Consider the following 22,097-nt stretch of genomic DNA (forward strand, 5'->3'; position numbering starts at 1 on the left):
GAGATGCTACCAGACCTGCATTAGGGGGGGAGAGGAAGAAAACAACCCCTGCGTGGAGGCAATTTTATTATTTATCTGTAGCAGTAGAAGGGATGCAGAATTAGTGTGGGATTCGGCGGTGTGGCTAATGAGCTGGGCTGAGCTGGAATCCAAGCAAACCTATTAACGAGAGCAAACTGCAAAGATGATGCCCAGGCCTGAAAACCTGCACATCAAACACAGAATCCAGGCAGTGCTGGGATGTCTCAGCTCCTTTATCTTCCTCTGCATGGGGCCGGGTGCTTGTGTACTGATGGGTTTGTGTCTCGAGAGGTTGCTGCTTGATGTCACCCACAGCATTTCTCCATCCTTTTCTCTCCTGCCAGCTCCTTCTTACTCATACATTGGGTGAATTGGAGCTTCTGACTTAATCTTTAAGACAGCAGAGCCAGAGTATTTTTCACTCCCATGGGCCACAGCTCCTGGAGTAATTGCTTGAATTGAAATATTGCAGCATCCAGCCCCAGTTTTCGGTTGCAGGCAGTGTCACATCTGCAGGTTGGGCTGGCTGGGGACACTGGCTGCTCACAGTGGTACCTGAACCTGTATCTGCAATTGAATACAGGTCATACAGGAGAGAAAAAAGCACCTGATGCAGCTGACATCTCTGGTATAGCTTTACACGGTCTCTGCAATGAATCAGAGGCTGCAAGTAATGTCAGGTGTTAGGTGACCTCAATCACCTTTTACTTGGAGCCTGTGAAGGCTTGTTTCAGTTCAGGAACAGGATATTTCTTATATAGCATGCACTGGCTGAAGACTGACCATTTTCATTCCACCTAGAATAACTGTTTTTTAATCAGGCTGACCTTATTTGCAGCAGCGATAGCAATTGGAACTAGAGGTTTGCAGCAGCGTTGGAAAGCTTTGAAGAGCAGAATAGACGCTTTGTGACGCAGATAAAGCTTTATCCCCACATTTAAAACCAAACCCAAGGCGCTGAAGCGAATTCAGAGGGACTTGACCTCAGCCCTGTGATTCGTTGGGATCCAGGGCCTCATTTGGAAATAACGCAACCAAACGGAGGCGCGAAAGTAAAAGGGGAGTCTTAAAAAAAAAAAGGAGAGATGTTTATCATGTAACGTGGCATTTGTACTGAGTGCTTGCTGACAGTGTGGTGCAGCAAAGAGCTTGTCTTCCTAAATCTGTGCCAGTTCAAACATCGTCAGTGCTATTGTTGGATCGCTTTGTTTGAAAATGGGTCTGTTGGGTAGACGGCTTGTTCGATGAAAGCAGCTGTGTAGAACACTTCAGGCACTTCCTCAGCTTTGCTTTATTTAGGGCTGCATGAGTACGAGCAGCAGGAAAAAAACCCAAGCAAACACAGGACGTGAGGTGGGCAGAATGTTCTCAGTCACTCAAGAGACTGGCACACACCTTTGCTTCTGGTTTGTTTGTGAAAGTGCCTGCTATGGGCTGCCTGAGCAAAATCCAATCTGTTTGCCCCAAGGAAAACACTCACATTCAGAGAAATGTGTGAAAATATGAGGCTTGTGGTTTTCTGGATGGGAGCTCTGTGCAGTGAGAAGCTGAGTGTGGGCCAAGTCATCTGGGCATGGAAGATGAAAAGAAATCCAGCAAAATGCTTCACCGTCCTGCTCACGAGATGCTCATCTGGCAGTACTTACCTTCCCTCTGAGCTCCAGCAGAGCCCCCCGTATTTGTGTGGAGGCAGCTTTTGCCTTTCCCTAATCTCAGAAGATTATTTTATTTGGTTGTATTCATGGTTTAGAGGAGCTGGGTGTGTCCCAGCTGCTCCCCATTCCCTCAAGCAGCCCATGTCCTTCCCACTGTTTGGCCGTCCCATCCACGTTCCAGGCTGGGACTGGAAAGGTCCTTCCCCATCCTGTGCTGCACTCTGGAGAAATCATTATTTCACAGATACTTTTTCCATGGGATTTGCTGGCTGGGAAAGTCGGGTTGGGCTGTGCAGCCTGATTCCCTGTGGCAGGAGCACATAGCCCTTCCCTTTCACTCTCGGGGAGCTGCTCATAAGGGCTCCCCATGCCCACTCTCAAAATTAATTAACGCAGCTCGTTCTGGGTTATTGAAATCACCTGCCTTCAGCTTCCAGCTCTTTGGACATAAATCATGAGCTCTTTGCTTTGAGGAGAAACTGTTCGGATTTTGTGTTGGAAATTGCTAGCAAATACAGCCCATGTTCTGTGTCATTTTTGTTTTTATTGAAGAGGAGAGGATGTGGCTCATGGAACATCGATGAACCCAGGCTGCCTTGGTGTACACTAAGCAAGGGCTTGTTTTCATTGCAGCCAGCTAATGAGATCCCACTTTGACAAATCACATAAACACTATTAGAGAAATGAAATTTTTTATCTCACTGTTTATCATGAGTGGATTCAAGGTAACAGCTCATATGGAGGTAATCTCGAGGGATAACTTTGAGGTAAAGCATACCCAGTCTTTATGAAACCCTTATCTGTTTAGCTGCAGGCTTATTTTGTTTCCCCAGCTCAAGGCTGTTAGCTGAGGTGACCTGTGCTGTTTCAGTCCAGTTACTTTCACTAGGCATGGGTGGAGGGGGGGTTATTTTTTGGGCTAAACATGGTGGAGGCAGGCTGGGTTTCTTTAATATCCTTCCATTTCTAAAGAAGTGGAGTCACTTTACTCTTCTCCCTGTGTCAAAGTGCTCAGACTGGACCCTGTTGACCTCCTCACTGGCAGCATTCATGAGGAAAGATTCACTAGAAGAGGCACTCCAGCTTGTGTTTCATCCTCTTGCTGGTTTGGGTGATGGGCCCTGTAGGCAGTGAAGTTTGTCACACTGTCTCGTCTCACTGCAGCTTTTTGGTTTTGGAGAGCAGCCCATCCTCCTCTTTGCCTGTAGGTAGTTCTCTTCTTCAGCCCCTTGGATGTTCTTTTTTTGAAGCCCTTTGTGTGTTCCAAACCTCCTGTTCCACTCTGAGAGCCTGCAAACGTGGTTTTTCCCTCTGTGCAGCTCTTTGTCAGCTGGCTGTGCAGCCCCAGTGTTCCAGCTGGCTGTTCCACACCTCAGTGTCCTTGTAAAGCCAGTCCACATATCACCTTGTCTCTCCAAAATCCCACTCCTGTTTCTTTTGGCTGAAATAAAAAACAAACCCCCCCCCCTCCCCATCCAGAGCCCATGAAAGGCAATGGAAAAATCTTCCTTGCGTCAAATCGACGCCTTCCTTTCCAAACTGAAAGCCCTTGGCAGCCATGGAGGAGCTGAGTTGTGCTGCTCCGCTGTGGCTTGCTGACAGCTGTTACTGCCATCACACCAGTGAGGGAATGGGAAAGGAGGAAAACTTAACTGGTATAGCTTGCTGGGGAGACCTGGATGAGCCAGCGCATCCCCATCTCTTGGGACACTTGCCAGCCCTCAAACCAGGGTGCTTGGAGCCTCCAGGCTCTGCCAGGAGTCACTGCCATGCTCTAGCTCCACGTGCATGGGCACAGATTGTCACCTGTTGTCCCCAGCACCTGTTGCTCACCATCAAACCGTCTCTGGGTGCATCTTTTCTTGGGGCATTACTATGAAAAAGCCTTTACAAGCTCCTTGGACACAGTCCCTGGCCTGCTTTGCCTCACAGCTCACATGAAACCATTAAGATGGTGCTTATCTCTTCTCATATCACTTCAGTGTTTTAATTGCACGAACTGGAAGCTGCTGCTCCAGTGCTTGGTGGGGGAACTTCACAAGGCTTTAATCGTTTGCTAAAAATCTTTCAGGCTGCATTACCATCTCATGGCTCTCTGTAATGGAGAGACTGTGAGTTGAGAAACCTTCAGAGAAGTAACTCAGTTGCTGCATCAGGTAGTCCAGAGCTGCCATGGTTTTTCCCAGTGCAGGCAGGAAGCAGCTAAGCAAAGTGGAGCCCACTGGGATGCTGGCAGGAGCTTGGCAGCTGTGACCAGCTCCCAAAAGGCACCTGTGCTGGCAGGAGGGGCTCAGAGCCTCATGGTGGTCTCCTGGTCACCCCAAGTGCTGGCTTCTCCTCCTGGAGAGTGTCCAGTGGGGATGGGTCAGCCTCCAGCTGTGCAATGTCAGCTTTCCATGGTTTAGAGCTTGCAGAGGTGAGGGGTGATGCTCCCACCCTACCAAAGGGACAGCAAGTGATGGCATGTGGGATAAAGGCTGCTGGATGATCTGCTGGCCCCAGTGAAGGAGCACAGCTGAGAACTGGTGGTTCATAGCACAGAAAAGGTGGTGGATGGGGAGCGCCTGAGGGACTGGCCTGCTAAAGGCTGGAAGAGGGAAGACACCCGTTGTCTGCCCTGTGCTGGGAATCACCCACCAGCGATGGGCACTGGAGTGGGCACACGGGAGTCCCCACAGCCCAACTCACCCCTGCCTGTTTGCCAGGCCCTGCCCACGGGGTGGCTTTGGAGCCCTCGTAGGTTTAGGATCCCTTCCCAGGGCCATGTGCCCACCTGGGGCTGGCCTGGTGCTCACACCAGCACACTGGGAAGGAGTTCTGTGCTTCATATTGGCAGCACCGCTGTGCTGGGAACGTGACTGCAGGGAGGTGACGGCTAATTGCTGCAGCGAGTCAAGGACTGTTTAAGCAGCTAATTAATTCCTCCTAATCAGCCCTTGATCTGTTGAAAACTGCATGGCATTATCTCCTCTGCTGCAACACCTTGATAATTCCTGTCTGAATGGCCTTCACGGAGAACATATTTAAATAAACTCAATAGAGATTTCAGACAGATAGCAACTATAATTACCAGCTTGTACAAATTAAAACTGTGGTTTGTTCTGTTCTTTTTCTCCTGCCTTCACTGCCCAGAGCTCCTGCTAATCATGTTCCTGCTGCCAGTGGCACGCAGGTCCCCGGGGCATTTTCTGCACATGCCTTTGGAAAGCCTGTGCCTGGTGCTGGGGTGGGCTGATGTGGCTGCACATGGGCACATGCCAGCCTCAGGTGGTGTCATTCCTGTGCCAGGGGCTCAGTGCTGTCCTGGTGAGCTGCAGGAACAGTCACCACACATCCCTTGGGGCTACCGTGCATGATCCTCCCCAGGACCAGCCCTGCAGTTTCCCCTCCTGTCTTTCCTAAGGTTTGCAACCTCCTGGAAACACAGAATTTTTCTCACCTCGGAGGGACACACTCAGACAGAGTGATGCAGGCTTTCAGCCTGGCCACAATGTTCACCTGGTGCCGTTGGTGCTTCCCTTTGGCACTGGACTGTCTGCACTGAGTGCTGCTGACTGCAGCAGGGCTTGAGCATTGTTAGGATGGATAAGGTCAGGCCATACTCATTTCCTCCACAGCCACTTGGGACAGCCAGAAAGACTGGCTCCTCTGGCATTTGGCAAAGGTCAGCCAGCCCCAGTGCTCGCATTTCCATTCCAGCCAGCTCTGCTTCCCTGCCTGCTCCTGGGAGCACCACAACCAAGGTCTGGGTGCTCAGGTCTATCTTCTTCCTCCCTGTCTTTAGATAACTGTAATGGCTGTGGGCAGGGTCGTTTTCCAGCATCCAAACAGTGACAGAGAGCAGGGAATGTCCTTATGCTTTAATGAGGGATTACAGGGAATCAGAAAGGAAAAATGGATTTTTCATAACAGGAACAGGTCGATGCCTCTGGTCTCTGTGGGTGAAATAAGGGTAATATCAGGTTTTCTGCTCTTTCAGCAGGTCATGAACCAGCTGGGGCACATCTTTCCCAGTGGGAGATGTTCACATGGAGCCACCTAAGCCCAGAGTCAGGGATTCTCTTGCTGTAGCATCCCATGGGAGAACTTACCCCATGGCTGGCCTAGGAAAGGTCAGACTGAAGGAGAAATTTATTCTGTTGGAAGAAACTCCTTACTATAAGGATGATGAGGCCATGGTACAGCTTGACCAGAGAAGGTGTGGCTGCCCCATCCCTGGGAGTGTCCAGGGCCAGGTTGGATGGGGCTTGGAGCAACCTGGTCTGGTGGAAGATGTCTGTGCACATGGCAGGGGATGGAATGAGATAAGTTTAAGGTCCCTTCCAATGCAAACCACTCCATGACTCTATGAAAATAAATTTGCTCAGTTTAGTTTTGTCTGAAGGTTTTTGTTGAGTTGGGACTGGATCATCCATATATCCAGGGCTCTCCCTATGCACCTGCATCATCTTGGGACTGGGGCTCAAATGTACCCTGGAGAGCTGATTGTTCTTCCTCTGGACTTTTCATGGAATTTCTGACTTTGGGACCCCTCAGCAGGCTTCCTAGACCCCATGGGATGGGGAAAAATTCTTCATGCTGTCAAATACTGTGAGGTGGGTATATGAAGGGAGGACATCCTGTTCTTTGTCATCTTTTCTCCAGCCCAGACTTGGACACTGAATATTTTCATGCCAACCGTTTGTCAAGGGCAAGGGCATCCCAAGAAATGTGCAGAGCATCTCCCCAGGTGGATGATGGGTCCAGGATTTTGCAGGATGTGGATCCAGCCCCTCTGCCCTGCTCCCTGGAGAGCTGGGAAGCAGCCACTCACTTCAACCCTCCAGTGCCTCAGTTTCCCTTGGTTTGAGGGGAGCTGCTAATCCGTCCCAGCCTTCCAGGAGTGCTACAAGACTAAATGCACCAGTTCCTGCATGTTTTTCTTTGGGTACCATGGTGATGGGGCAATGTGAGGACATAAAATTACTGATTTGCATCGAGATGCAAGGTGTCCCTTTGTCCTGAGCCTTTGGGCTATCTGGTTTCGTTGTCCATCTCTGGGGCGAGCCAGATACAGCAATGGAGTCACATGAAACAGCACAAAGGCTCTAATTCAGAGCTGGGACTGAGCAATTAAAATGTAGCGTGTTCAGAAGGCAGCTTCCCTGGCAGACAAAAAGAATCCATTTCCTTCAAACAAATACTAAATATTAATGAAAGGCCATGGTCTGCCATGCACACAGAGCTGGAAAGAGCATTTCCCGTTGATGACTGCAGAGGCAGGTTCGTGAGATGAAATTGCTTTTTGAATGGTTATTTGTGGCCTTTCTCGAGGTGGCTCATGGTTTGCCTGCCCAAAAAAAGAAAAGGAAACTGAGAGCATTTCCATTTTCCATCAGGGCAGGCACTGGGGATGTGTGCCGGTGCTTTCATTTTTGTTTACGCACTTGCCCGAGTGGTTGGGGAAATGTCTTGGATCGGTTACGTAGAAATCAGCCCCAAATTTACGTCGAGAAGGAAGCAATTCCCTGGGAACATCAGCCAGCTGAGCCTGCCCCCGGAACGGCCTGCCAAAGGCAGAACATGGGACCCAAGAGCATCGCTGGCTTTGCAGCCACATCCGCTTGTTGATTTATTTCAATAACGAGCATTGGGAGAAACATTGAAAAAAAATACTTGCAAGTAATTACCTCACCAAGTATCCTAAAGTGAAAGCAGAGTGCTGGGAGCTTTGGAAAAGAATTTTTTTCTATTGCTTTGACCCTTGGGTAAGTCAGGAAACTTTGTATTAACTCCATTTCCAAACTTGGAACTGGAAGAAAAATAAAAATGTTCCTCTTGCTCCTTTTCCAGGACACACAGCCCTGACATGAGGCTTTTCTCCCTGATGCTGCCCGTGGTCAGCACACTGCCAGCCTCAGCTGGGAGGGCAAACAGTGCACCAGGAATGGGTGCAGCCTCCTGGGAAGCTGCTGGTGTCCCACACACGGCCATTGAGGATGCTGGAAGCATCTTGCATCCATCACACAGTAAACAATAACGCATCGGCTCACGATTTTATGAAACTATTAAGGCAGCTGCTTAGCTGTGGGTCGATCAAGTGCTAATATTAGCTCGAAATGACTAAAATTAGAAAATTAGAACCAAGCCAGAACTAATTAGTTGTTCAAGGAATAGAACCAGAACCGGAACTAATTAATTGTTACTGAAGTATCGCCGCGGGGCCCAGTGGGTGCCGCTGCTTCCAGCCCCGCGCCGGCTCCTGCTCCGCTTTGCTCAGAATGGCTCCTGTGTGGGCTTGAAAAGGAGCCTGGGGTCCCATCTGAAGGCTGTGACAGCTAAATAAGAGTTGGCATCTCAGTCCCAGCTGTGTGATGCAGCACGAACTGGGCTGTGCTGGGAGTGATCCCATCGCAGCCGTGGCAGCTGCTGCCTGAAGGGCTCAGAAACACAGCCCCTCATCCCGGCATCGCTGCCCAGATGTGCCTTTCTAAAGGTGAGGGTAGTTACAGGGACTGCCTCCATGGCTCCCAGCAGCACACCAGCTCTTCCCTCTGATCCCAGTGGCTCTGCCTTCTCCTTCAGCTCTGCCGCCACTGAGATGCTCTTCAAAGCTCCCTGAGTGAGCCAGGAGTTGCCATCCATGCAAATGCTGCCAGAATAATTTCCAGGGAATTAGGAAGCTGGTACAGATAACTGGCAGTTGGCTGCATTTTTCCATCTGTGACTCAGTCACCTGTATGGTCACTACTTTTTACTTTCCAAAGGTGGTAATACACCTTATATTTCTTTTTCCGCTCTCTCAGCACTCAAACAGCAGCTCCGATTTTAGCAGCAGCGTGACGCACGGTGTTTTAAATTCAATTTAGAATACAAACTATTTATACCAGCCAGAAAAAGGCAGTGAAGCAGCTCTCTCTGTCATGAGTGGATTTGTAATTTCAGAGCAATCATTGCATAACTAATTGAATCAGCTCTCAGCATGTGAAATCAGTGCCCCTGCTTATCAGAGGTTTTCATCGTTCCCCCCTCCTGAAGCCAGCAGTCCCCCTCTACCAGCAGCACTTTGTGCTCCTGCATCAGCCTGGGAAGAAAGCGAGACCTGCAAAGCTGCCTTTTTCTGCTCAAATTGAGCCAATAAATTACCAGATACATTCAGAGTAGATGAAGAGCTGAGTTGCAGGTGCCCCCAAAAGCTGCCCAGGCTCTGTGCGAGGGAGTGAAGTGCATTTGAAGCTAATCAAGTGCCAGCCATGTCTGAGAAGCAAATTGGTGCCGAGATGTTCTGCTGACTCCCACTTCCTGCTTCATTGCCCAGGTGTGCTCTCTCTCCTTGGCTGGAATTTCAGGTCTGATGTCTGATCCAAACCTCCGGCTTGGCACTTGAAAATGGAGCCTAAGAGGGGCGATAAATATAGCGACAGCTTTCTGAGGGATGCAGGAAAGGTAGAGAATAAAGTAGCTGTAAGGATTTTTATCACCTGGGAGTGCTGGGCCTGGATTTGGTGACTGGGGTGGATCTGGTCCTGCTCCTTGATCCTGGGAGCAGCTCCAACCACCTGCGTGCAGCAGCCTCCCAGGGTGAGAGGGCACCTCCTCATCCATGAGGCGGTTTGGGCAGGGGCCCATCAGCATCTGCAGAACAGGGAGCTGAACATGGGAGCCAGTGAAAAGTGTGCTGTGAAGGATGCTAACGCCTCCCCAGGGATGGTGCATGTGGATGTGTGAGTCCTGGGCTGTCACTGCTGGGCTGGGATGAGTGACAGGGGCAGACTAAACCTCACTGGCTACAATTGCTGAGTGCTGATGAAGGCTAAGCTGGTTCCGCTGGTACAAGTGGAAGCAGTTCTCTGGGCAAGGCTGGCAGATCATGTCTTGGGGAAGCTTGAGGGAGGGCTTGCAAACTTTCCTGGATGTGTGCAGGGAGGGGTCGTTCCTGGCAGGTGTGATCCCTGAGATTGGATGTGGGAGATGCCACAGACCAGATCTGTTTTCCTTTCAGGAGAGCAATATTAGGATCTGTGGCAGGGGCCTCTTGTTTTTGGTGGCCAGGAGGCAGCCTTAGCAATGCTCTCAGCCTTGTTGGACACATGCCCAAGCCTCATATTCCCCAAAACTGATGTGTAGGGTATTTTTTGGTTTGTTTTTTTTTTTCATGAGCCTGTGCCTTGTTGCTGCTGGCTGTCCTTGTGTGCAAGGGCATATGCAACACAAGCAGGGTCTGGCATGAATGGGAGAAGGAGCTTCCATCCCCAGGCTTGGTTCAGCCATGTCTCATCAGTGGCCTCCACTTGTTTCTTGCACAAAGCCACACAGACAAAGTGTCCTGAACATGTGAGGCCAAGGCTGTGGGATTTGTGCTCCTGGGGCAGCCTGTTCCAAGCACCCGAACCACCCACTTTGTTTTCCCTTGTCTCTCCAGGTAGCCAGATGGGAGCACAAAACACGAGCGCTCAGCCAAATCTTCGGCTCTCCACATGCTGCCTGTTACTGCCTGGGTGCTGTGATCCTGGTGCTGAACTGTGTGCGGAGCCACTGGTAAGGAGCTCATCCTGCTGCTATATATCCATGGAAAGAAATGCCCCTGTAGAGTGGGGGGAAAGAGGCACATTTGCTCAGCAGTGTTAAATCCAGCCCCAGCGTATTGCTTTTCCGTGGCTGGATAACTTCAGCCAGTAGCAGATTTATTCCAAGGTTTGTAATAAAGATGAGGGATGCAGCATCATGGCCAAACCCATCAGTTTGACCAGTTATTAAGTGTCACAGGTTACCTTGCTCTGCTCCCTGGGGATGTTTCCCCTCTCCTGTGAGCAGCCCAGGTGGCAGGAGGGCTGTTTACCCAGGATGGATCATATGTAACAGCAGAATTTTTTAATTTTCTTGTAAAAATCATAAACAAAATTAAAGCTGCTTTCAAGAAGCCACAGTTTCCTGTGCAGAAGAGCAGGATTACCTGTGCACTTCACAAACAGTCTCTTGAAATTCTTATCTGCTCTCTCTAAACACTACCTGTGCTAGCTAATAGTATTGCATGACTGATACACCAAACTCCATGGGAATATGTCCTTTAACATTCCCAGTGCAGCAGAGAGGTTTTATTGTAGAAGATTTCCTCAGTGCCAGCAATTTATCTGCGATCTGGTAGGCTTTATCTCCACTGCAGTTAGGAGAGACAGACTCACTAAATTCCCAGATTCAATTATACCAGGGTCAGAGCTAATGGGTTGTTTAGTACTCTGGGTAATTTCCCAGGCGAAGAGTTCTCAGGTTGGAATTTGCACATGTATTTAAGAGCTCTGCTTTCCTGGAAATGACACCAGGACCTGCCCTTGCCCCTCTATGTTTGTCCCAGCTACTGCTGATGGCAAAAACAGAAAGAAAGCTTGCAGTGAACAAGGCAGTAATCGAATGCAGAGGGCATGTGTGTGTGCTGCTGATGTCTTTGACACAGCGGGCTTGGATTTTGCTGGGGAATGTCTCGACAGTCTCTTGCACAAATTACACAGTCACTTGTTGTCTGGGAAGCAATGCAAAGCCTTGTCCTTGCCTTTAATTAAAAACACGTCTGGTGGAGGGACAATCTCCATTCCCAGTGGTCCTGCTGGCTCCTGGGTCAGCGAGGCTCGCAGGTTACAGTGAGGTGCTGAGGGGGAACTGCTGGGAGAGCCAAAGTGGCCTCGCGTGTCCTGGCAGTGCTACACACTTTGCCCCTGCAGAGCCCTCAGAGCCCTACCAGGGCTGGCTCTGCTCTGTGTCATGAGGGCTGTGGGACTCACTGAATTTGGCTGTGCCTGTGCAGCCCAGCAGTCAGGCCCTGAAGGAAACAGCAAGGTCGATCCAGGGGGCTGGAAAAGCCCCATCAGGACCTTGGGTTTGGAGGACAGGCTCTAGAAGATGGGCCAGCTCAGCCCCACCAGAACACAGATGAGATGCCAGCCCATCCTGATGGTGCCTTTCAAATTACTGCAGTGGGAAGTTTATTTTGCCCCCAGATGTTTCCAGGTGTTTGGGTTATTCCCTCCCCTTTCCTTGGTGCTGAAGTTGGCCTGAGTGATGGCTAGCAGGGTTGGAGGCTCTTCAGGCAAGGCAAGCCTTTAACTGTGGGAGGGATGGGATGGCTCCAGGGTGATCATCAGAGCAGCAACTGCTGGAGTTATCCCAAAACGCACCTGGGAGACTCACTGCCTCCATTCCCAACTCAGTGAGCCCTCCAGGGCTACCCAAGGCTTATTGCTCCAGCCTGGAGAGCTTTTGCTGCTTGGGAAGGATTCATCCTGCCCCTTACCCCTTGCATGACGATACCAGCCAGGTCCAGCCTGAGGTTCCACTGACCAGAGGGGCTTCATATGACACAGTCCCTGTCATCTCAGTGGCCAGTGATGCTGGGAGAGACACTTCTCACCTGCTCTTGCTATTTTGCTTTTCCCTTTATTTTATTCTCTGAGTCGCTTGTACTGGAGCAGGTTTTCTGCTCCTCAGCCCCTCAGAGACAGTCCCTTGGCACGGGCTGTGCCTGACACGGCGGCCAGGGTTGCTTGTGCAGAGCATGAGAGCTGCTGATAGTGAGCAAAAAGGCAGCCTCAGGGGTCCCTCCACCCCCAGTGCTGTAATCCAGCCTTTAAAACTCCTCTCTTCCTGCTCTGGGGACTTGTTACGTGGGTGGGGGCTGCCAGGGAGCGATGAGGAGCCATGGGGATGTTTCTTTTGGTTTTAAAAGCCTGCTTCCTTTTTCCAGCTGAATTTTTGAAAGGCTCCAATCTGGGGGCGGAGGAGGGGAGGGCAGAGCAGACAGAACTTTGGGAGTGGGTTGGCATTTTGGCTGACAGCAGCTGGGAGCCAGGATGTGTGGCTGCTTCACCACGCAGGGTCTGTGCTGTGGTCCTTCCTCAGCCCAGCACCCTGATGCTATCGTGCCAGTTTGGCTCCAAAAGGATACCTTGCATGTAAGAAGAGGGATGTCTTTGTGCTCAATTAAGCAATTAGATGCTTCCCAGCTCTCAGCTTCATTATCAGCCTTGGCTCACAATCCAGACTGACCTGTGACCAGGGGGGACCTGCTTAGTCAAGTGCACAAGACAAGCATCCTTAATTGCTTTGGTGCAATGATTATTTTCGTTACAGCAGTTTCTTTCTGAGAGAAACAAGAAGGAAGGAACTTCCATCACCGAGGCTCCTATCTGTGAAAACAATTCCTGAACTTTTGAACTATCTGCACTGCGTGCAGTTTGTGACTGTTATCTGTGTGGCATGGGACGTGACAACCTTCACTGTCCTCCAGACTCACATCCAGTGTCACTCTCTCCTCCCTCACCACGTTGTTGGCATCTTTCCCCGCATGAGTTTATTCACAATTAGCCACTAGCACTGCCTCCAAACCCTCCTGCACTGCCTTTGGCACACCCTGGCACACTCCCCACCCCTGAGCAGGTACACAGGGAGCTTCTGAGTCTCCTACCTGACAGGTCTCAGGATGTTTGACTCAGCTTAAAGGCAACACCCACGTGCACACCTTGACTGGGGGCACTGCAGGTCATCCACTGGGATACCCGTGTTGTCTCCGTGTGAGTCCTGCAGAGGCTGTGCCAGGCAGTGCCATTGGCAATGGCTCAGTGGCATCGTGCTGCAGGCTGGCATCAAGTCCTGCACTGATGCCACACTCTGGGTATTGCCTCCAGTGTGGATTTCTCACTTGGAGCTGATTTATTTTCCAGGAAAATAAATCTGTCCTGGGACAAGATTTTGCACGGAAAAGGGGTTGTTTGTCATTGCCAGGTAGTGCCTCTCACCTTATGCTCAGTCCTGTTTAATTTTGTGAGCTGGCACCATAAATGAGTGTGCTGTGAATGGCATCGATCCCAGAACCACATGGCCCTGTGTGCAGAAGTGACCAAGTTTGATGATGGGAATCGAGCATGGCCTGATGGAGCTGATGCCCCCTCTGAGCCACAGTGCCAGAAATATCTGATGGCTGTTCAGGAAAAGCCCCAGGGAGCCAACAGCACCTCCTGCCCACAGCATCCAGATGAGAAAACCTCACAGCACAGATGTGGGGCAGGGGGAGAAGCTGCCACAGCCCCCAGCTGACCTAAATAACACACACACCCCAGTGCTGTCTGAAAAGCAGAGTCATTATTGGCAAAAGAAGCTGTGAGGATGATGACAGGGCTGACAATTGCCAGTGGTATCGGCAGGACGATTTCAGTGTCGTTGAGGTTGCTGTTTTCAAATTAACAAGATCTTTTGTTGCATCGTGTGCTGCTGGGCACCACCGGATGGTTTTTATCCCTGTGGCTTCCTTTAGCCTACAGGAACAAAACCTCAGGCATGGGGCACAGACTGACATCCCACACAGTGACTGTGGCACCTTGCAGTGGTGGCTGTTGTCACCGAAACCCTGGTTGCCTGTACCACTGCTGCTTCCTTTGCTGCCTGCTGGCCCCTGTCCCAATTCTGCTCCAATTGTGCCTATCAGCCCCAGTTTCCAGGCTGGTTTTTGGGATCAGTCAAAGGGAGCACTGCTGGGCTGCTCCCTGTAGCGACCCAGTTTGCTGGACGAGGTCTTTGTCCTCCTTTGGAGGAGAGGGATGACAAAATACACTTGGTGGGGGCTACTGAGAGATGCCCCCAGCAAGACCTAGAAAGCTCAACTTCTCTTTTAGTACAATATTTCCAGGTTTTCTTCCTGCTCCATGTGGTCTTTGGGGATGCATTTCAGGCTGTGACTTGTTAAGTTTTCTGGTTGAATAAATCAGCACCTGATGTATAAACCTGGCTGCATGTCCTGTCCGTGTCCCAACCAGAGGATCTGCTGCTGATTTCCCTCACTCCCACTTTCTTCCTGTGAACCCACTGGTGTGATGTGTCCATCCCCATAGTGCAGAACCACTTTGAGAGGTTTTCCAGTTCATGTGCTTTATTATGTGGTAGATGGAAAGAGGAGAGATTCAGACTAGATACAAGGAAGAAATTTTTTATGAGAAAATTTTTTATGTGGAAACAGGTTTCCCAGAGAAGCTGTGGCTGCCCCATCCCTGGAAGTGTCCAAGGCCAGGTTGGATGGGACTTGGAGCAACCTGGGATAATGGAAGGTGTCCCTGCCCACGGCAGGGGCTGGAACTAGATGAGCTTTAAGGTCCCTTCCAACCCAAACCATTCTGGGATTCCCATGGAGCACTGATAAGACTTCTGAATGTCTGAGCGAGTGCCTCTCTGTTTTTGGGAAGGGTGGGCAGAACAGTGCCTGCTGCCTTGGCTGCTCCGTCCTGACAGGAATTAGCCAAATCTGCCAGTTTGGCCAGAGCAGAGTTGAAGGATTTGGGCTTTTCCCAGCTGATGGAGAATGTGTACCTCTGGCGTCATGTTCCAAACTGGCAAGCATGGGGAGATGTCAGGGGAAGCCCCATTTCCCCATTTTCCCTTTGCCAAAGCTGGGAGCACCTTCCAAGCCCCACTATGGGGACAGCCATCCTCATGACAGCAGCCAGGGATGTGATCAAAGTAGGTCGCAGCCTCCCCACCCTCCCCTGTGCTGGAAAAGGGATGGATGCTGCTCACCATGGCAATCGCTCCGCTCGGCACAGAAGGCAGTTCCAGGTACTGGGACAAAGCCTGGCTCTAATTGATGTCCTCTTGGGTGCTGAGCTGCGCCACTGCCTTGTCATGAGCCTGAAATAAACGCTGTCACCAACGTGACTCAGAGGCGCATGAAGGAAGGGACTGGTTTCATGACAGACTGAAATATGTTGTATTTCGGGAGACTGGCTCACTAGCAAGGGAAATGCCCAAAACCTTGTCCTTCCCTGCCAGGGAGGGCAAAACATGGCCAGGGAGGCTCCCTCACCATCGTGGATGCTGAAATAATTGATGGCTCCATGCTGCTTGTCATGGCCCAGGGTAATAAATGCTTAAAAGGTTTATTTACCAATTCTGAAAACTCCTGAGCGCATCATGTTTAATGCAAATAGAGAGTGTGTTTAGGAAGATATAAACCATTCCTAGAGGGAAAGGCAGTCCATTATCTCTGTGCAAACACCTCCCTCTCTAGCTGTAAGCCAAACAGCAGGGAACTGAGCAAGACATGCTGATGAGAATAACTAATGCAGGCCTATCCGACCATGGAAAGGAAGGATGGGATCATCTGGAGCAGGACAGACAGCTTTGCCAAAACAAACCATACCATGTGCTGGTAGCAAAACTTGCAGTGCTGATTCCCAGCCAGCTGGTTCATGCACCTTTGTTCCATGTTCCAAGACTGGGTTGGATCCCCAGCATCGGATAGAGGAGCCCCAAGGATGTGGGAGAGTGTGAATCCAGCTCATCCAGAGCAAGAAGCAGGCTCTGAGGGCTTTGCTCTTGCTGTGCCTCTTTCTGCTTTGGCATCTCTTTGCCAAGGCCTGAGATCCAGGTGGGTTCCAGCTCAGTGCTGCTGTCCCAGATTTGCTTCCCTAGGGATCAGCAAATTCCTGTAAAATCCTTCCTGGTGCCCTCTGGATGGATCCTGGCCAGATGTGAGAGCCAAACCTTAGTGCTGTGAAAGGCACATCCTGCTCTGTGTGAGTAAAGAGCTCCAGAGCATCCCCAGGGATGTCAGGGTGTGTTCTGAGTGCACAGCCAGGCCAGAATTCCTAAGGCAGAAAGGCACATCCCTGCAGGGAGATTGCTTTCCTCCCAAAACCAGGTAGTGCTGGTAGCAGGGACATGGATTTTTTGGCTTCCTCATAGAGGAGACTTGTGTCATTTAAAAATAAACACCACGGAGATGATGCAAAGGGTTGTGCAGCTGCTGCTGCTTCACAGTGCAGCCAGATGCGTTTTCCCATCGGAAATGACTTTAAGCTAAGCCAGTGTGTGCTTGGTGAGCACAGGGAGCTGTGCTGGGCACTGGAGGAGGACCAGCCCTGGGGACTGTGCCTACCTCGCCTGGGGCCACGCCATTGTTCCTCTGTCTGTGCTTGGCTCCCAGGAAAAGGAATTTCCCTGTAATTTCCAGAGTGTAAATCACCCAGATACTGTGTTCCTGCTCACTTCTGAGCATGTTACATTTATTCTGTGTTTTATTTCCTTGCTCCAGTCCAAACTAATGGTTAAATGTCTTGCTCTGAGGTCCTAAAAACTCCTCAACAATAGAAAACCTACTGGAGCAAGCTCCAAAGTGAACAAAAGATACCATCCAGGTTCCTAAACCATGGAGTTTAAGTATTATCCTAGACTTGCTTGATGCATGAACTTCCCATCAAGCCTTTGAAAGGTGTGTTTTCAGCTTCCTGGCCTTCAGCCATGCAGGCAGGACTTTCTCTCTCAGCCTTTATTTGGGCAACAGAGAAAATCCAGGGGTTTGCAGGGCTTAGGGAAGATGGACACCAGGGGAAAAAACTATCCCAAGCCCTGCAGGTAGCACTAAGGAAGGACTTTCCAGCTGAGGAGCCCAGGACTGTGGGCAGGAATAACTCTCCTGGCCCTGACAGACAGTGGTGGCCGGAGGTGCAGGAGAGCTGTTATTCCACTTGAATTTTAGCCTCCAGGGTGCTCATTAAAAAAAGGCTCAAAGTTTCCTACCTCATGTGTCAACAACATGTGGAGAAACACTGTGTAGAGCTCTGCGGGTCTGTTATCTCCTCTTGTGTTATTAATGGCGTTTTTTTAATCACAGCGTTGTCTCTTTTGTCACCCTCCGTTTGTGTCGGAGCCATGTGCGATGCTGAGCCTGCCAAGCCCTGGCTCTGGGCAGAGTTCAGGGGGCTGAAGGGAGTGGTCAGCATCATTCCGATCACAGACGAATATTTGGAAGGTCAGACCCGAAATGCCTGACCCAGCCTGGAATGGAGGAGCTGTGTTCGCTCTCGAAAACACCTCTTCTCTCGTATTTTCCTTCTGCCGTTCCAATCCTCCCCCTGACTGTCAGGCTCCAGCCGTGAATCACTCCTGGGCACGTGGCTAACGCATGAATGCTGCAAAATATTTTGATGGAGGGAAACGGGGGTGGGAGCACGAGATAATCCAGCCCAGTTGTTCCCAACTCTTCGAGTCCTGTGCCGAGGCATCGCAGCCTCCAGCGTTTGCAAGGGTGTGTGTCCCAGAGCTCTCAGTCATGGTGAAAACTGGGATTTGGTCAATAAGGCAAAGCTTTTGATATCACAAGTCAGTGGGGCTGGTCTTTCCAGGAGCTAGCAAGGGTTGTGGGTAGAAATACCAGCCCCCAGTCAAGCCCTGGCTGCTCACAGCCTTCAGCTGATTGCTTTTTCCATTGGGTGGTTGAGTAGGCCTGGGTGGAAAAGGGATCTGGAGAAGGGACTTCCTCAGCAGCTTCCACTCCGAAAGCTCCACATCTCCCAGGCAGACGTGGGTGATGTTAATAATGAGTTGCTGCTTTTAACAGCCCTTGTTGTCTCCTTGACAGCTTCACAGAAGCCATGAAGAGCCAGCCGAAGCTGGAGGGCTGGGACTTACACTGGACCTACTACTCAGGCTTGGCCATCTCGGCTGTAGGGACCTTGTTTGTCATCTCCAGCTTCCTAGCACTGGGTTTCACTGGGACGTTCCTAGGTAAGCACTGAAAATCCAACAGCTTTACCAGAAAGTGCATTTAATCCTTGCAGGGATCTCTTGCTAGGGCAGAGTCCTGTAGGAATTTCCTCGTCCTTGCCTTCAGGGCTGTTAGCTTTGTCATTATGATACCAAAGCATGATCCAACCCTGCTGTTACCTCAGTTACCTTGCACTGAGAGGACAGCACAGTGGTTTTATACAGCAAATCCCATCACCTCCAGCATCAAGCCTGGAGGTTTGGAGCACAGCTGCTCATCTGCCAGCCCAAACACCCTCCAGAAAAGGGACTCCCAGTTCAAGACCCCACAAGTGGCACCAGCGCAGCGGGTGTGAGCTGTCCAGCAGCCCTGCTCCGAGCACCCACCTGCTCGTCACACGTGCTGAGGCAGGATGTTGTTTGCTCTCCCTTCTGCAATAAACCTGATGTTCGTTGACAGATCCTTTTATCTGCCGCTTTATGGCAGAAGGCATTTTCCACTGCGCCTGCTTTAACATTTAGAGCGTAATTCTGTTGGCATTGTTGACTTTAAAAACATGCCAGTATGTGTGGAATTCATAAAAATAAAGTAGAGACAAGAACAATAAATATCCAAGGAAAGGGGCAGCTCCTGCTGGCTGAAATAATCACAGCCCCAGCTTTGACACCTCATTTAGGCTGTGCTTTTGCAAGTGCTTTACAAACCAAATTCAATTAGCTCCTGTGGCGTCGCTAGGAAGAAGAGAGGGACGTAATAAGCCTTCCTGGTTTCAAGTGGAGTTGCAAAGAAATGTGTTGAGTTGGCCAAAATCCTGCTGCCAGAAATAGAGCTCAGCACTCCTGAACATGTGCCCTCACCCTCCATGTGCAGCCTCACTCTTGGCCCCCTGTCACACCCCTGTTCCTCAGCTACCGGGCACCAGCATCCTCCAAAATCACCAGTAGCCCCCTGGAGTGATGCTGTGCCTGTGGAAACATGTCCAGAAAGGCCAGGCACAGGAGTACCCGTCAGCAAGAGCTGCTTGAACGCTCCTGAAGTTCAGCCAGATCTGGAGTTGTTTACGTAAAGCCTGATTCATCCAACCAGGAGGATCCACTGGACTTGAACTGCTGGGAAAAAGCAAACAAGTGAGTCAGGCTCAGCATAAGAGGTGAGGGGGCCCTGTCCCTCGGATCTGTATCCCCCGAGGCAGGGAAGAGGTGGGTGTCAGTGGTCCATATAAGGCATTTCTGCGCCATCCTCTCTGCCGGGGAGGCTCTCCCTGCCACCACTGCCCTGGACTGACACAGCAGGACCAGCTCTCTCTGCTAGCGGGGCATGACGGGCACCAGGGCGGAGCTGAGTCAGGCCGGGGACATGCCAGGAGCACGTGCTAATGCAGCCAGGCTGGCTCAGGACCTCTGCAGCACTGAGGCATGGCCCAGCTGGAGCCCCACGGAGGATCCATCCTTGGACTGGTAAGAGCTTCTCCGCTTCACGCAAGCCCCATGAGTTCAAGTCAGCAAACTCTTAATGGAGAATGCCCCTCAGTGTGGTTTGTTACCCAGCCATGGGAAAGACGCTGAGTCTGCAGGTCTCTGAGGATCTCATGTAGGCTATTCTCTTGCTCAGGACTCTCTCAGGATGGGTACTTCCAACATCCGTGCAGCATTTTCGTGCTGCACTGGCACTGCTGGAGGAGCAAGGACTTCAGGTAGCACAGGGCTGCACTGCTTGGGCATCCAGCTTCTTCTCACTGTCGGCATCTGAGCTCAAGAGAAGTTTTGAGAGAGCCTCTGACACACAGGCACTTCAAAAGTTACTGGGGCTGGATTTGACCCTTCCTTTGTGGGTTTTCCTACAGCAGTGAGGGCTGAACTCGGCAGGGCACAGGGCTGCCTGTTGAATTCCTTCCTTACAGCGCATTTAGGCTCTGGAGCAGCTGCAGAACACTTTGTGTCTCTAGTGTGGGCTAAACAGTGCAGTGGGAGCCGTGTGAGTCACCCTTCTCCAGCAAGCCTGGCTGTGCCACCCCATCTCCAGCACGGCAGCACCAACTCCAGATGCTGTTTGCTGCAGCTGGATGTGGCCCCTCTCCCTGGCAGAGCCATCCCTGGTGCCCTGTCTCCATGCTGTGCCCTCACTGGGATTCAGGCATCACTTCAGCATCACTTCAGCACCCTCACTGTTTCCCCTGTTTCCCAAAAAACACGGTGATGAGGGCTTGGCTTCCCAAGGCTGAGGACATGGAGAGGCTGCTTTGCCTGTCTGAGCCCATCTGCCTCATGCCCCAGTGACATTTCTTCCAGCATTGACCAAGATTTCAAGTCAATCTGACTTGACCAAAGTCTGTTGCTGGGCCTGGAGAAGGCAGCAACTCTCCAGGGTGAAGCAGAGGTGGTGCTTCAGCCCAGGTCAGGCTCCAGGGATTCTGGGGAGCCTTGCAGAGTGCACTGAACGGCTTTTTGGTGCCGTGATCCCACCCTGTGCAGTGAGATGGCTGCACAGACCTCCAGCAAAAGATAGCTCAAATTAGATGCCAAAGCCCCTCAGCTTGGCAAGGAGCTGATTCCTGATTTGAGGGCTCAGCGAAGGCACAGAAGATGCCCAGGGTGATGCTGTGCAACATAACACACAGTCCTTTCCCTAAGCACCTCTCTGAACATAAACACATATAAACCACCTCTCTGGTGCTCATGTTCATTGACCTGTGCAGGTTTAGAGGCAGAGATTACGTTGGAAAAGCTCCTGGGGAGCTGCCTGTGTGCTCCTGCTCGTGGGGAGCCTGCCTGGAGGGTTCCACAGCCCCACCAGTGCTGGGTACAGATAAGCCCCTGCCAGCCCCACAAACCCAGGGCTTTGTGTCAACCTCCTCAGCGCCAGTGCCATTTGGGGAGTGAGGCGTTCAGCTCAAAGGCGAGGGCGGGCAGGGGATAATGAAGCATTTTGACACATAAGAAAGCACAGAAACGGGCTGTGGCAGGGGGTGATGTGTTCTTTCTACCAGAACAATCTCAGAGATGTATTGCCAAGTAACTGTGAGAACATATAGTATGAATACGAGGCAATTATCTCACTTAGTGGCCTGTAGTTAAAGCCCAAAAGCATTGTGTAATTGGGCAGGGGCTGTTTATCCTTAGAAATAAATGTTTTAGCACCATGTGAGGTCAAAGAAATTACACTACGATCCAGGTAATAATAATAACCTTGAATAGTTTGCACTCCTGTAATGCCTTTCATCTGGATTTGTGAGCACTTTCTCACCATACATTAATCCTCACCACCCGCTGTGCTCTAAGAAAGACTGATGTTATGATCGGTGCACAATAGCACCGGGAGGGACAGAGGAGACTTGCCCAAGGTCAGGGAAGGGGCTGGCAGCAAAGCTGGGGACACAACCTGAGGTGGTGGCAGTGCCCTGGGCTGAGGGACCGGCTGCTCCTCACAGATCAATGCTTGTCTTGTGCAGTGGACATGGAGCGTGGATGGTACAGTGGGCAGAAGGGAACAGAGCTAGGGAAGGGTCTGGAGCAGCTGGAGAAGCTGAAGGAGCTGTTGGGGCCTCAGCCTGGAGCAAAGGAGGCTCAGGGGGAACCTTTTGGGTCTCCACAACTCCCTGACAGGAGGGTGCAGCCAGGGGGATGTCGGGCTCTGCTCCCAGGGAACAAGGGGCAAGACAAGAGGAAATGACCTCAAGTTGCACCAGGGGAGGTTTAGTTTGGATATTGGGAGAATTTCTTCCCCGGAAGAGTTGTCAAGCCCTGGCATAGGCTGCCCAGGGCAGTGGAGTTACCATCCCAGGAGGGATTTAAAAGCTGTGTAGATGTGGCCCTTTTTGGTCTCACTTGTAAGACCAGCAGAACCAGAGATCTGCATCCTGGCCCTTTACGCCCCCCGAAATGTTCTCACGAGCTGCACACCTCCTTGTCATTTCTTTTCCA

The 22,097-nt window shown here is 51.0% G+C and overlaps 1 protein-coding gene across 3 annotated transcripts in view; it reads left to right on the forward strand.

Moving 5' to 3' along the window:
* Positions 1–22,097, forward strand: part of PEMT (phosphatidylethanolamine N-methyltransferase) — a 42,603-nt gene that overhangs the window by 12,743 nt on the left and 7,763 nt on the right. For all 3 annotated transcript variants that reach the window (XM_069030395.1, XM_069030396.1, XM_069030397.1), the window contains exons 3-4: positions 10,078–10,193; positions 18,052–18,197. In XM_069030395.1, coding sequence (XP_068886496.1) covers positions 10,078–10,193; positions 18,052–18,197 — 262 coding nt within the window. The remainder of the gene's footprint in view (positions 1–10,077; positions 10,194–18,051; positions 18,198–22,097) is intronic.

The sequence above is a fragment of the Aphelocoma coerulescens genome, chromosome 14 (assembly GCF_041296385.1).
Source record: "Aphelocoma coerulescens isolate FSJ_1873_10779 chromosome 14, UR_Acoe_1.0, whole genome shotgun sequence".
In the NCBI taxonomy this organism is placed as follows: Eukaryota; Metazoa; Chordata; class Aves; order Passeriformes; family Corvidae; genus Aphelocoma; species Aphelocoma coerulescens.